This window comes from Balearica regulorum, chromosome 1 (assembly GCF_011004875.1).
Source record: "Balearica regulorum gibbericeps isolate bBalReg1 chromosome 1, bBalReg1.pri, whole genome shotgun sequence".
NCBI lineage: Eukaryota > Metazoa > Chordata > Aves > Gruiformes > Gruidae > Balearica > Balearica regulorum.
In genome coordinates this window covers 206,979,406-206,994,320 of record NC_046184.1, presented here as the reverse complement: position 1 = coordinate 206,994,320, position 14,915 = coordinate 206,979,406, and the positions used below count along the sequence as shown (strand labels likewise).

The following is a 14,915-nucleotide window of genomic DNA, read 5'->3' as shown; positions in this document are numbered from 1 at the left end:
TTTTCCTGTAGGCCTCTTCAGGTACTGGAAGGTGCTATAAAGTCTCCCCAGAGCCTTCTCTTCTCTCAGTCTGTCTTCACAGGAGAGGTGCTCCAGCCCTCGGATATTTTTGTAGCCCTCCTCTGGACTCACTCCAACAGCTCCATGTCTTTCTTGTGCTGGGGACCCCAGAGCTGGACACAGTACTCCAGGTGGGAGTGTCATGAGAGTAGAGGAGGAGAATCACCTTCCTCAACCTGCTGGCCACCCTTCTTTTGATGCAGCCCAGGATATGGTTGGAATTAAAGGCTGCAAGCTCACATTTCTGGCTCATGTTCAATTTTACATCCACCAATACCCCCATGTCCTCCACAGGGCAGCTCTCCATCCCTTCATTCACCAGACTGTATTGATACTGGGGGTTGCCCTGACCCATGTGCAGGACCTTGCACTTGGTCTTGTTGAACTTCATAAGGTTCACATGGGCCCACTCCTCAAACCTGTCATGGTCCCTCTGGATGGCATCCCTTCCCTCTAGTGAATCAACTGTACCACTCTGCTTGGTGTCATCTGCAAATTTGCTGAGGGTGCACTCAATCCCACTGTCTATATGTCATTGATGAAGACATGAAATAGGATTGGTCTCAGTACCAATTTTTGTGGCATCTGCTGAATGCTGAGAAGATGATGTCAGCATCACTTTATTATCTACTTGTTCATTCCATGCTGAAGTGGCATTTGGCTTTCTAAATCAGTTTTTATGCTTTTTGAAAATCCTACACTTCTCTGCTCCCAAGTGGCAAAAACACAAGGGTGGTTATTACTTAGCAGAACTGTATTGAACATTTTATTCAGCCTAAACTTCAGGTTTAAAATGCACCTGAAAGTCCTTTTTAATATCCATGTTTGTCTTTTCTGATTCAAGTACTTAGTTATCATATCTCTTTCTCAGTCTTGAAATGATGGCACCTAACTCCTCTCCTTTGCATTTTTTAGCTACTCTTCTACTATAACACCTTTTTTAAGAAAGACTTTCCCTACCTGCTAAGAATCTGTAAGTGAAGTGCTGGTGTAAAAAACACAGCACCAGCCACATTGTCACTGGACCAAGGCTGGAGGAAGGCTGCCTGAGAAGAAGCTCAGGTGTTCAGCCTGTGGTAGGAGTTGCTTCTGCGGAGAAGAATGATCCCTTTGCAGCAGCTCCACAGGAGGACACCTAGACACCTGCACCCAGTAGTCTACACCTACTGAGCCACATGCTAAAGCAACTTCCCAAATCAGAAATGCCTGTGCATCCCTATCACCACAGCCACACTCCAGTTGACATCCAGAAGGCTGCTTCTGCTCCATCTGCTACTTCATCACATCATCTTATAGTTCCTGTACCAAAGAGTCATTTTACACCAGGGCTGGGAATTCCCTCCTTTCCATTTATACATCCAGATTTATCAGCTATGCAGACTCCCTGGGCTAGTGTGCTTCACATCTGTCACCCATGGTTTGCAATGGGTCACAGATGCTGTGACCTCTGCTGCTGATCTGCCAAGGCTCCTTCACAGCCAAGCTCCAACACATGGTCATTGCCCTACTCGCACCTGCCTTCCGCACAGTGCAGCTGCAGGCGATGCGGTTGGACCCCAACACAGGGTATACTAGAGGAGGCATGAATGCTAGGTATCAAGCAAATAGAGTGTCATAGAGATAAAAATAAATTATTATAATATAAATAAATAATAATAAATTCTATATTATTCTCAATAATAAATCTTTTCCAGTTGCCCTGTCTCTACAGTCTCAGCTACTGTATCTACACTCCAGGGAGGTTGTCTTCAGGGAGACAAACTGCTTTTTTTTTCCAGCCCAGGAAAGCCAAAGGCCCCAGACACTAGCGGTGCATGCAGCGAAACCTGGCAAAAGGGGAATTTGCGGCTAATCCAGTAGCTGCACCAGCACCAAGGGCTTCTCAGACAAAACCAACCATTCATAAGTCTTGTGATTCATTGCCAGCTTCCTCCCCTCAGGCCAGACATAGGGCAAGTGGCTGTGGGGCTTCAGGGAGCAGACTTGTGGTTCCCCTGTCCATCTTACATTTACATCTGGGGATAACCGCAGCATTTCAGTTAGCAAAGCTATAGATCTGTTTTACAGGAGTCACACGTTGTACTTTCGGTCTCCATCACGACTAGATATGTTTTTATGACACACTGGAAATGACGCAGAAGAGTCCAGCACTGAGTGACCACTGGATGCTCTGCACTGGCATCAACTGGTGCCCCTGGGATTCATAGGAAAGAGTAGTGTCAGCAAGCAATTCCCTTTCCCTTCCTTCCCTCCCTGACCTGTTTTCACTGGGTAATCCCAGATGGAGTTTATATTTCAGCAGTCAAAACCAAAGTAGAAGCAACTGATCTACAGGCAATTTAGTGATTTTTCATGATGATTAGGCTGAGAGGCTTAGAAAATGGCATCTGCCAGGGAAAGTTGGAAGAGCTCTGTTTTTTGTAGAAGAGAGTGGGGAGAAGTAAGAAAAGTCTTCTCAAAAGAAAAATAGTGAAAGACAGCTCTTCACAAAGGACATGAAAAAGAAGCCACCAAATTCATTTGCAAAGGTGACGATTTTGCTCAAATGCTTAGAAGAGGCTTTACTTGCAAAGCTCCAAAGCCCTGGACTGAGGCTACATTTTATCTTCACAGCACTGATGCTAAAAAGTGTCACAATAGCAGTAGTGGTGCCATGGACCACAGGCCTAGAGACAAGACCTTCAAGGGAGTGAGTGAGGGAGGGGAAATAGGGAGAGAATGAAAGCTGGAAGCTAAAAACTTCATCTGACATCAACAAGTGCAAGAAAGACTTCAAGGATTTGTTTTCCCCTGAGTGCTATTCAGAATAGCTCAAGCTGCCAAATACAGCCTGGCATCATCTTTGTTCCCTTTCAAGGTCTCTGCATAATTCTACATGAATAAAACACTAGTAACATTGTTAGAAACAGAGAGTTAACATTCATGAATTCATAGAACTGTACATTAATTTTCATAGGCCTGTTATGATATTTTTCAAGGAAATAGAAAAATAAGAAAACAGTATTGTCAATACAAATACTTTCACTTCTGAATAGAAAAAACACATCACTTTTTAAATCATTAACGTTTCAGAGTCAACTCAAGCTTTTGGAGATGCCAGCATTAACTTTACCTATATGACCTTAATTAAATTCCCTTATTCATATGCCAGATGATGCACTCTCTAAATGCAATTCATTTTTCCACAAAACTGTGCTCAGACTGTACAGATCTCCTGCAGCAAGCAGCTGTTCAGTGCCTTGCGTACTCTTTGTTATCCAGTAGACACCGCTCTGCCATGTTCGCAGTCTGCTCCAGAGGCTCCAGAGGAAACAACTGAGCCAGGTTTAAAAGAATGACCTACACTGATAACCAAGGACATGACTAATAGCAGTCAAACTGATGAACTCTGGGGAACATGCTCCCCCCGTGACCAGAGAGCTATGGTCTGGTAAAACTGTGAGCAGAAGACCTGTGGTGAGATGACAGGAGGATGGCTACAAGGTCACAGGACATCGCCTCTTCCTTCACCCCAACAGGAGGGCAGGCTGTATCTATAAAGACACTGAAAAGGAGGGGAAAAACCAGCAGACCTGGCCTAAGACTTACGGAAGCAGAAGCAGGCTAGATTTTGAGGGAAAAGATAACAATAATTATTGTTGACAATTAAAGAGTGTAAAACACCCATACAATATCTAGTTCATTGTTGTTAACAAAAAGAAACCCAAAAGACGTAACGAGGTAGCCAGCACCCCTTGAGCTCTGTGTCACACAGGAGTCAGCCTGGCCAGGCCACCTGGATGGACACACACATGCCTTGGTGCTTCTGAGGACGTGAATATGAGGGTGGGAGTGGGCAGAGCTGACTTGCTTAGAAAGTCAGATAAAACAAAATGACCTCCCCTTTCCATAACGTTTCATGTTTAGCTGATTCATTATATTCCCAGAGGGGAAAGAAAAGCTTCCCAATAGCATGATCGTTACCACACTCCAGAGCAACCACCCCCTTCTCACGCCAAAGTCCCCCACGGGCTTGTTCCTGCAGATCTGTTTTTCTAAGGCTAGCTACAAAACCACCTGTTTCAAAGCACTGCACAAGACCAAAATTCAAAAGGTAGCAAAAAGTCCAGCTGCAGCAGGTAAACACATACAAAAGGGAAAATGAAAGAAGATAATCTCCACCCTGTACACGTATCTCATTTTATCATCACTGAGACCATCCCTTCATACTCATCGAGGTGGCATCTGAATCAAGTTTATGCACTAATGGCTGTATTCACATTTTAAAAGAACCCTCTGGTCTGCAGCAGAGCTGGGGTAGAATGAAAAAAATACCCATGAAGCCTAGATATCCAATTTAAATTGCCCAGGATGTGATGCTTTTGGAATAGTTTGCATCATACTGCACTTTGTGTACTCAGAGCACAACCCCCATTGATTTCACCAGCACCGGTGAATGCAAAATATTTCTCCAGAATCCCAAATGAGATATGAAGAAAATTAAAAACAGATAATTAGGAAATGCTCATCAGAAATTGCCCTGTACCACGTTAAGTACATTATAGCACAGTGTATTATGTACAGTTTTCAATGGCACCATTTCTAGTGCTTTAACCATGTCCTTCTCTTGCACGCTTCTGTCCTCTTCTCTCTAAAACTTGTACCTCTGCTGGCCACCGGCCACTAGTTCATTCCTGGACAGGCTGTTAAGGCTCACTGTCCAATCTGCCTCTTCTTTTCTTTTTACCAGGTCCATCCCTCCTGTTCTCTGTAATTAAATCAAACAGCTTCAGCACTTCTTACACCCCATCTGTGCCCAGATCCAGGATTGGGAAGAGCCCGGAGGAGAAAGTTTTTCCACCCAGTGCAGGGGTGCAGGATCCAGAGCTGTAACTGCAGGAGCCCTGCTCAGACCCACCTGGAGCATTTGAGGATTTGGAGTTACAGCAAGGCTTTACATATGTAGCTGTTTGAAGGGTGATAACTGCACCCAAAGATGGTGAAGGGAAAGAATAATAATAACTGTTTTCTTCAGCTTCAGAAAGAACATCTTACTGAGTTCAGACCATGAGCCCCTGGTCCCAGACAAAGCTAAGTACAAGGATCCAGCTGCAGAATCCATTAGAACATACGTATGTGCTTGAAAACAACTGCACTGCATTCATTGAAAGGGGAAAAAAACCCTCTGGTGTAAAATATGGCTCACTCAAAATGACTCTGGCTTAGAAAAGCTGTATTAAAGCATTAGGTAGGCAGAGCATCACCTGAGTCTCACCTCTGCTGCCAGTCTGTCCATCAGCTCCATTTGACTATTAACCTGCAACCTCTCTCACACCAAAAGCTCCCTCAGATGGAGCTCCCAGTATGTCCAGCAAGCCCAGTAGGACCAATGTCTGTACAGCAGTCCTAGTGATTTCCCAGGAGTCCCCAGAATGATGGGAAGACAGCTGATGCAAGAGCTGTCATGTCAGCATGTCCTTCTCTGGAAGGGAAACTGAGAGACTTTTTGCCCTCAAAGTTTTAGGCCCTTTGGTGTCTGATCAGTCTTGTGCCTGAGGGATGCACAGAGTGTAAGCTCCTGCCTGTGTCTGATGATGATAAGTATCACAAATCAAAGACACCATTCAGACAAAACTCTGAAACAACTCTGAAAGCAATCATTCATGGGCAAGAAAGAAACTTTGGACATGTAACTCAACCGAGTCATCGTCAGACAACAAACAGAATAATCACAATTGAAGTAAGTATTTGTGCTTGAGTCTTTTAAGCTACAGACTCACTGGAAAAAAAGAAGAAAAAAAAAAAAGAAAAAAAGAAAAGATGAGGCAGAAAAAAATAAAGCATTAAAGAGTAAAAAGATGAATCCACAATGCAAAAGAAAAATTTCCCCTCTCCTCTTTGATAAGACTGACAACAGCAGAATGACACTTTGAAAATTCCTTGCTTTAGTTTTCAGAGGAGAGTCTCCCCGTGCTCACCCAGCTCTCCCCAGCCGGCAGGCGATGCTGACAGGACAGAGCCACCGCAGTGTTGGTCTGGCAGAAGCCACAAGAGGCATGTGGCCATTGCCAGGAGTGAAGATGCTTTGAAGGATCAGAGCAGAAGGTCTAGCTACTAGAAAAAATCTAACTTTCAGAAGTAGATTTCCAGGCAGACTTCCTCTCTCAAGTCATTTGTGACCAAACAGAGAAAGAATCCTACAAAATATTGGATACTACATGAAGATTTGAAATACTGCATTTCCCTAGAGGTAGAGTTGGTTTTTTTAAAAAAACAAGTAGACAGCATTTTCCATTCCTCGACCCAGGTGACTCTATAGGTAAACCCAGCCACAGCCCTGATAATTTGCTTCCCTGAGTGAAGAAAGGGTGCTTTTGGGAAGGGTCTCTTGATCTCTCACTCTCCTCCTTTCACCCCAGACAGGAATGCTCTTCTGTTCCTTACCAGCTTAAGCTGAGTAAAGCCATTCCAGAAATCCAACTAAACAAAGATTTTTATTAATGAATACAAAATAACAAATGTGTAGCCATCAAAATGGTTCTGTTCAATGTTTACAAAACCTGTGACAAAATTAAGGTAGGAAGAAGATGATGTGGGCTCCCTGTATCTCCTTTCCTCACACCATTCCATTTCCTTCTGTCCTGTCTCTGAGTATCTTCTTCCTCCTGCTGCCATCACACACTCCCTCCCCTCTCACCTTCCTCCTTACCGCTTTTCTTTGCTACCAGTGAGTGAACACTTGCTGCTAGAAACTGCACATAAACACGGACCATTTTTCTTTTCACTGAGGGAGCCAAGCTTGAATAGAGTGGGATGGGATGGGATGGGATGGGATGGGATGGGATGGGATGGGATGGGATAGAATAGAATAGAATAGAATAGAATAGAATAGAATAGAATAGAATGGAATGGAATGGAATGGAATGGAATGGAATGGAATGGAATGGAATGGAATGGAATGGAATAGGAGTATTTCAGTTGGAAGGGACCTACAATGATCACCTAGACCAACTGCCTGACCAGTTCAGGGCTGGCGTGTTGAAAATGTTAAGAGAGGAAATGGGACTCGGCTTAAGGGGTCAGAGCAGGCAGGAGGAAAGGTTTGATTCTGCGTATCAGTGACACAAAATACTGACTCATGGTGCCTTGAGAAGGGGTAGTAAAATAGCACTGGGTTGAAAGAGAGAGACTGAGAACACCTTGTGAAAAGAAAGCTAGCTGTGAGGAGTGGTAGGCATTTCAGTCTTTTTAAATACCCAGGTGTGAAAGACCTGCACAAGACTTAAAATGATTTCAGAAATCTAAATTTATTACAGGACATTGGAAAAAACATTTTTTCTTCTTTTTTTTTCCATTTATAGTCATTTATAAAAAGAAGATTTTTCTCGCTTCTCTGCTGGTTGTTGCAAGTTGAATGTGGAATGAGGCACCCTTGTGTGACATTCAAGCTAATTTCCACAGCACAGGGACAGTTATTGCTTTCCTGTGCAATATAGTTTTTAGAATGCCCATTTTTTTCATTATTCAAAAATCAGATTTTCTTCTGCTAAGAACATTAAGTTCTGCAAAGTACTCCAGACAGCTACAGTCACATGAATTTTCTTAGCCTCCCCAAGAAGGACACATGTCACTCATCTTTAAATGCACCAAAACTGTGCAATCACCAGAGGATATCTTGCAGAGAAATGTTCCACTTTTATTACTTGGTATCACGTATATCATCTCTTCTCTCAAAGTAGTTCATTTATGAACTGATTCCAGAGACCTAACATTTTAGTTGGGATGAAAAGTCTCAAATGTCTGATCTGAGAAGTAGCCAGGTGTTTTACAGGATAAGAGAGCAATATTTAAAGATAAATTAAAAAGTCAGACTGTGGGATCCTTTAGCTGCCACTTGACAATAATGCAGAGATGCTCTGATTGAATGTCCTAGTAGAAAGTCAGAGTAGTGTTTAATTACCTGTTCTCAAACTGTGGATGGTACATCTAACATTCTCAAAAATAGCTTTTTAGCATTTAGTTCTCTATTTGAAGAAAAGCTTTCTGAATATTCATGATTTTTATCTTAGGATAGAAAAAATTCTGTGTGATTTAGCACTGGTGGCAGATGCTAACAGGTTGGTGTTCGCCATCTACTTATGCAAAGAATAGGCATCTATTATTTTTCAACCCTACCTTAGGAAAAGTGCCTGCAATGTAAGAGACTGCTCTGTTTATCAATGTCCATCTTACCTTCCACCTCTCTGAGGGTATTTCCACCAAAAAATGGATTTGTGAATTATGTCTGTTCATTCATTCTGAGCAGATCTTGACCTGTCAGACCCCAGTTCAGAAGGGATGCCTTCCTACCCTGTTGCACCAGATCTAAGCCAGCAACCTAAAGGTCTACATCTCGACCTTTCCATGTTGCTATGAAGAGACTTAGGATAGGGGGAGGGAGGCCTGATGTGATTGGATTGTTGCTTTAGCGTTTAAATACCACACACACAGCCCCAGTGGGAAAAAGGCTTAATCATGCAGATAACAGCAGCATACATGCAGAGAAGTCCATCCTGCAAACCAAGCCAAAGTCAACTTGACAAAGAGAGTTCCTTCCTGGGAAGAGTTGCTTTCTCTTCTTTAGGGGCTCCATGCCATTACCATCAGCCTCCATCAAACATCCAGCACTTTGATGCTACCTCCTGCAGAACCTCCTTCTTGGTTTTATCACATGTAGTTGCACAGTCCCTAAGTAGGCCAGGGCTTCACACCTTCCCACCTTTTTAGCTCTAGCCAAATCTGTAGACTTCCCAGGGCCACTGTTTAGCTCACAGCTACTATTGGCTCAACTGCAGAGATGTCTGTCTTTCCCAACTGGATGTCGGAGGCTGATGGAAGGACGTGGGAGACCTGCAATCTCTTGAAGTTGCCATTTTCTGGCCAAGCCAGCCGATAGGATGGGACCGTGGAGGGAAGCCTCTGTTCTGCAGGTCCAGGAGGTTTTCTGCACACATTGAGCAAAGCCTTCAGTTCTGATCGGAAGTTGTCATTGAGCCAGCAGTAGATGAAGGGGTTGTAGCAGGTGCTGCTCATTGCGAACCAGTGAAAGGCGAAGTACAGGGCATTGTTGGTGTGGATGGTCTGGCTGGAGAGGAGGACAACATAGCAATTTAAGGGAAACCAGCAGACTCCGAAGAGGATGACAACAAGCATCAGCATCTTTATGGTCTTCTTATTCTTTTTGCGAAGAGCAAAGTACTGCTCAGTGGTGACGTCCCCGATGACATTGCGCAGCCAGAGTTTCTTGGCCACTGTCATGTAGGCAGCAGAGATGATCAGAAGGGGCAGGACATAGAGCAAAATGAAGGTTGTTAAGTCGAGGTACTTCCAAAAGAGGTCAGCAGGCTCGGGGAAATCCGGCAGACACAGGCACCGGGTAACCTCCTCACTGCAAGTGGAGATACCGGACAGGGAGTGAGAGCGAGTACAGCTGGGAACTGTGGGAGAGGTATCTCAGAAACCAGGAGGTAGGAGGGAGAGGGCTCCTGCCATAAAGCCTGGAGGCAGACCCTTCTTTTATGGACGTGTGTCGCAGTGAAGCGGAGCTCTGCTGTCCAAGGATCTGAGCCATGGAGCAGCCTGTGAGCAATATGGTGATAATGTCTCACGGGTATTCATGACTTTATGATAATTTTATGAAATTCATCAATTACAAAATTTCCAGCTGCACAGAAGCAGGTTTTTATTCTGTGTCCTTTGGCAAACAGAAACACAGTCTCTGCACACATTAAGGACCTTTCTGTCATTAAGGCACTTTCCAAACATCAAGGCTCATGACAGCATTTTATGGAACAAGCAGCTGAGACAGATTTCTTCGCTTTCCCAGGGATAAAGAGTAGATTAAAACCTGTTAGGTTTTAGGTTTTTCCCCATTTCTGGTCTGCCCAAAAAGGTCAGATTGGTACATCATGTAAAATATCAGTGTATAGAGATAGAGGGTCGAGGACAGATCCTCTAACATCTTAGCCTATTTCATGTGATTAGTGTGTCAGAATAAAGATAAAATAATTAAAAATACAAACAAGGACAGGATATCATCCATTGCAAAAGGAATCTGATGAAAATTATAGACTAGGTCCATATCTGGCTGACCTCAACATAAGCTTAGGACTTTCAATAGAAGATGCCAAAGTATGACCACTGAGAGACCACTCTCTCCAGGGAGACTGTGGAGGAAAGCAAAGCATGTCCTTACCTGTATTCAAAAGTAAAGAGTTTTTGGTAGATAGCATGTGGTAGGGAAAAACAAGTTGCCATGATCCAGATTACAGAGATGTAGAAAACACCTTTTGCAGTAGATATGCGAGGTTTCAGAGGGTGCATTATAACCTGTGCAAAATAAACCAATATTCAGGCTTATGATGGTTCAGAAAATAATTATATCATTTTTTCATATTATCTTCCAGCCTTAAATCTATTACTTAATGTGGAAATTCAGCATGCAAGCAGTACTGTCTTCACCCAGCTCCCACTGACTGCAAGCTGTACATGAAAGCCTGAACTTTTCCTCCATGGAAATAGCTACAGTCAGATCCCACTCCTACCCTCTCATTTCAGTATGTGCATCAAGGTGGGGAGAACTGAGTAGCAGTGGGTCTTGCAGACATGTTCATTTCCAGGTTCAATTTACTTAATAGCAAAAGAAAAAAAAAAGAGGAGAAAATAGTCTCAGACTTCAGTATCGGTGACCCAAAGAGCCAGGGGTTTGTGATTTAGCCAGATATCCCTGGGGATTGTCCTGATAAAATGCATTCCAGTGCATTTTCTGGAAACTTTTAGCTTTCTAGCAGAAAATGCCACCTGTACTGCTCTGTTTTGCGCAGTTGTTGGGTGACTCCAAACTGACAATACCTGACTGTCCCCAGGTTTGAGCCCATTATCAACAGCAAAGCACAGCTCTGCTCGTGACAAACGCCAGTGTGGTACAGTCAGCTCTCCAGTATTGGGGGTAACAAGGGGCGAGACATCCCAGAGCAACGGGGGACAGAGGTGTGGAAGCTGACCAGGATGTCCCTGCATCCATAACGCTGCTCCTCCACAGGCCAGACAAACCACCCCAGCGGAGGGTTGCCCACGTGAATTCCTATCAGGATCTTGGACTTTCTCCTCATTTGAGAGCTACTGGATTACCCACTGCAGAAAAGCTCCCGTTCTCCAGTTGGAAGCGATTGCAAGGTGATGGACATCTCCCATCTCCCACCTTGCTGTCGGCTGGCTACTTACTATTCCTTCCATCTGAGAGCAAGAACTGCTCCTTGTCAGCTCCCCACGCATCTTACATTAACCTGGGAGCTGAGAAGGAAAGGGCATGGGATCATCCTTTCTCATTTTAATTATGTCTTCCCAAGCTTTCCTGCTGCCTGCTTCAGAGCGCTCTCACCTGGTGCCTGTCCACGGCAATGGCTGTGAGGGTCAAGGCAGAGACGTGGAGGGAGCAGTACTGTGCAAACCTACTGACATGGCACATCCCCTTCCCGAATATCCAGGTACTGTTCACAAAACGAGCCTAAAAGCAGAATACCATTAGTTTTGTGCAAACCCCTCACCCCCACCACCTCCACATGCTTATAGATACCTGTGACACCTCTAACACATAATTCCTTGTGCTACAAACAAGGTATTTTTTAAATAGCAGATTCTTTGTATAAAATTTTCTGGCTGCTGAACCCTGAAGAGGCAGGCTGGTGCTGCTCAGTGGCCCAGCAATATCCTCCAGGACAACACAGCAGAGCAGGACCAAAGATGTTTGCTCTGTTTTATTCACACTGTGTCCTTCTACAGTCTGACTATTGAGTCACTACATCTGCTTGTCCCTTTCAAGCCCTCCTTAAAGCATAGGGCTGACCTGTACGTCTTATCTTACTTCAAAGCAAACTACAGCTTTTTAACACAGCTTGTAAAATGTTGGTGAGCATTAATCTTTTTTTCAAGAAGTTCATACTATTATCTCGGAAATCCTTCAGAGGAGGGAAAAAACCCCCAAAATCAAAACCCAGATACTACAAAGTACTAAGTAATCACTGTGAAGTTATTATTGTTCAAGTGCTATCAGGGACACTTTTAACAAATGGGTAATTTCAGATCTTCAGCTAGATAATGGAAATTAGAGAAGAAAAAGACACGTGGAGTTTCCCAAAGATAACTCCAATGACTGTAATTTGGACTGGACAGGTATCTGCAAGACATTCATGCACTGCCTATAGCGGAGTAAAGAAGAAAAGGCCACCAAAGTAACTGCAAAGCCTTTATGGCATCTCTGCCCCCATCTTACCAGTGTGAAAGGTGTGTTGAGGAGCGTGATCATGATGTCAGCTACAGCCAGGTTCACAATGAACAAGCTGGTGGCGGAGTGCATGCGCTTCGTCTTGATGACGACGTGACAGACCAGGACGTTGCCGAAGAGGGAGAAGACAATGATGAAGGAGTATGCCGTGATGAGCAGGGCTTTCACTGTGATGCTCTGCGACTCCGCTCCGTACTGGCTCCTGCCCACGAAGCTCTGCCAGTCAGCCAGGCTGTTGTTATCCCAGGAAAAGAAACCCGAGATGTTTGGGATTTTAAAGGGCTCCTCCAGACTCCCATTGAGTGGCAACTTTCCTGGGGTTGCAAAGGAGTTAACCAAGTCAGGGAGAGAGAGCCAGACAAAACAGGACAGCATCTCAAACGCTGCTCTGCTCCTCCAATTTGGAAACAGCTCATTTGCAAGGGAGCAGAGCTCACGCCGTGTGCCGGGAAAGCCGTCCTCCCCTCGCTGAGCCCAGGCGTGCTGGGGGGCTGCAAACACCGCGCACAAGCAACGGGAGCAGGCAGACGCTCCAGCCTCCCACAGCGGGCTCCTCTCCCACTCGGCTCGCCGTTACTTTTGCTCCTTCAGCCAGCTTTATACCCCCAGCCGAGCTCCGAGACGGGATCTTCTGCAGCCATTGGGCTGCATGACATTACTTCTGCTCTGACGTGCAGCTTTTCCACGCAGTCACACTCCCCCGGGCACTACTCCGAGATAAGATTGTGAGAAAGGCAAATCAATCTCTCTGGTCGTCACCATCCTTTTTCTCTACCAGTAGCCCAGCTCATGCAAATTCTGTGCTGTTTATAAATCAGCAGAACATATAGCAGCTCCACTGTCTTCCAGGACACAGTTCAAATTTAAGCTCAGTTTTAAAGGTCTGGTAGGCAAGTTTCAGCCTATTTCACAGCATGACACTTACTAACTAGCAGAAAATAGGAGAAGAACAGATGAACCGTGAATAACAAGCTGGCTTACTGTACTTAAAGTATTTTTCCAAAGACCTTTTTTTCCCCCTCAGAGAGACAGAGAAATACTTAAGCTTTGCCTTGGCAGGGATTTCCTCTTGGCCAAGGGAATAAAAAGCTTGATGTGAAACTGTGCTTTCTAGGCTTTGTAGAAATTCAGAGGTAGTTACAAAGAGGTGATTATATGGGACAGAGGATGGGAAGGGACATCCCAGACCAGTGAGTCCAGTATCCAAGGCAACAAGCAGCTGTATGCTGGACGCAAGCACTGGTGAGACAGCAACTTGCATGTTCCCTGTGCCTTCCCCCAAAAAACATACTAGGAAATTTCAGACATGTAGCAGGACACCAAGAGCCACAAGTCCTACACAGCACAGAAAGACGTGCCCGTCCGTGAGTGCACGTACAAGGCGCTGCCCCTCTGCTGGGGACAACTCTGCTTGGGTGGCTTTAACTCACCCCGGCCAGAGCAGTTTTTGTACAGAAAAGGCTTTATTTAATCATCAATTAAAAGACCATTATCTGAGAAGCTTATAATATAAAGCCAGTCGCTCACTGGTGAAATAACATTTCCAGAAAATGCTCGTGACTCCCCCAGTAAACCACTCAGACCACTTTCTTCTCACTGCAGCTCAGGGTTGAACACAGTTGCACAAGCAGCATGGCGAGCCCACAGTGCTCCTCTGCAAACTGCTGCCAGCATCAATTTCTCCCATAAATTGTCCAATTTGAGCTCTTTCAGTAGCTTGCCTGTCTCAGAGGAAGCTTTCCAGTGAACCTGCTGGAGCTGCTAATGTGGCAGTCACCTGTGACCAGAGAGAAGAAATCGGTGTCCAGCTCAGAAATGCTTGACCAGAGAGGATGTCCCCAATCTGATGCTGCCAGGAAAACAGAGAGTCTCACTACATAACCTAAAGGCCCAGGGAAATGGCATCAAACGGGACAGGGCAGCATTCTGGTGTGGGCTTGGGGTGAGAACAGAGTGGTTGGTGGCACACGTGCCCCTTCTCGCCAGGCTGCTCCAGCAGCTCCCAAGTCCCCCTCCCGTTCAGTGCTGCTGGCCAACGCATAAGGGTGTTCCATCTCCTGCCACTCCAGCTCTTATTCTTCCACATCTATCAGATCCTGTTCCTCTGCACTATAATCCATGTTCCAGAAAAAAAATACTAGTTTTGTCTATTTTCTCTTGATGTAACTCTGCATTTCTAGCAGGGTACCCTCGCATGCATAGCCAGATTCGTTGTTGCCTTCGAAGACGAGGTGCTTCCAGGAGAGCAGGAGGCCTTCTCCTCACCTCCTTAGCCAGGCTGAGGATTCCTGTGCTCCCCACATCACTTGCGTGCCCTTCTGGTTTAGTTTGCAATTAAACATATCCCAGTATGAACTATCTAAACAGCTCATCTACATGTGGGTGTTACTAGAGAACAGGCTGTAGTAGGTTTGTCAGCTGCAGATTTGGTACCTGCTCCTGCTGACTTCACCACACTCCACTATCCCCCAGGAACAGTGCAGGGAACAGCTGCACAGGAATGTCAGGATTTGCTACGCTGTACTTGGTTTTTGTAAAAGGTATCTATGAAATA

At 44.9% G+C, this 14,915-nt stretch overlaps 1 protein-coding gene across 1 annotated transcript; it reads right to left on the bottom strand.

Annotated features, from left to right (window-relative positions):
- Positions 1-7,028: 7,028 nt before the first annotated feature.
- Positions 7,029-13,746, bottom strand: GPR83 (G protein-coupled receptor 83). The gene is made up of 4 exons (XM_010303219.2): positions 12,350-13,746; positions 11,459-11,584; positions 10,274-10,407; positions 7,029-9,466 (listed from the first exon to the last, which is right to left on the bottom strand). Exons 1-4 carry the CDS (start codon positions 12,734-12,736, stop codon positions 8,842-8,844), a joined length of 1,272 nt encoding a protein of 423 aa, XP_010301521.2. The 5' UTR covers positions 12,737-13,746; the 3' UTR covers positions 7,029-8,841.
- Between the last annotated feature and the right edge of the window lie 1,169 nt (positions 13,747-14,915).

What these genes read in the sequence shown, in the direction of transcription:
- GPR83 (XM_010303219.2), bottom strand. Translation starts at nt 12,736, where the DNA reads ATGCTGTCCTGTTTTGTCTGGCTCTCTCTCCCTGACTTGGTTAACTCC. An exon ending in TCAACACACCTTTCACACTG is followed by an intron (nt 11,585 to 12,349) that starts GTAAGATGGGGG and finishes TTCTGCTTTTAG; the next exon opens with GCTCGTTTTGTGAACAGTAC. An exon ending in TTGCCGTGGACAGGCACCAG is followed by an intron (nt 10,408 to 11,458) that starts GTGAGAGCGCTC and finishes TATTTTGCACAG; the next exon opens with GTTATAATGCACCCTCTGAA.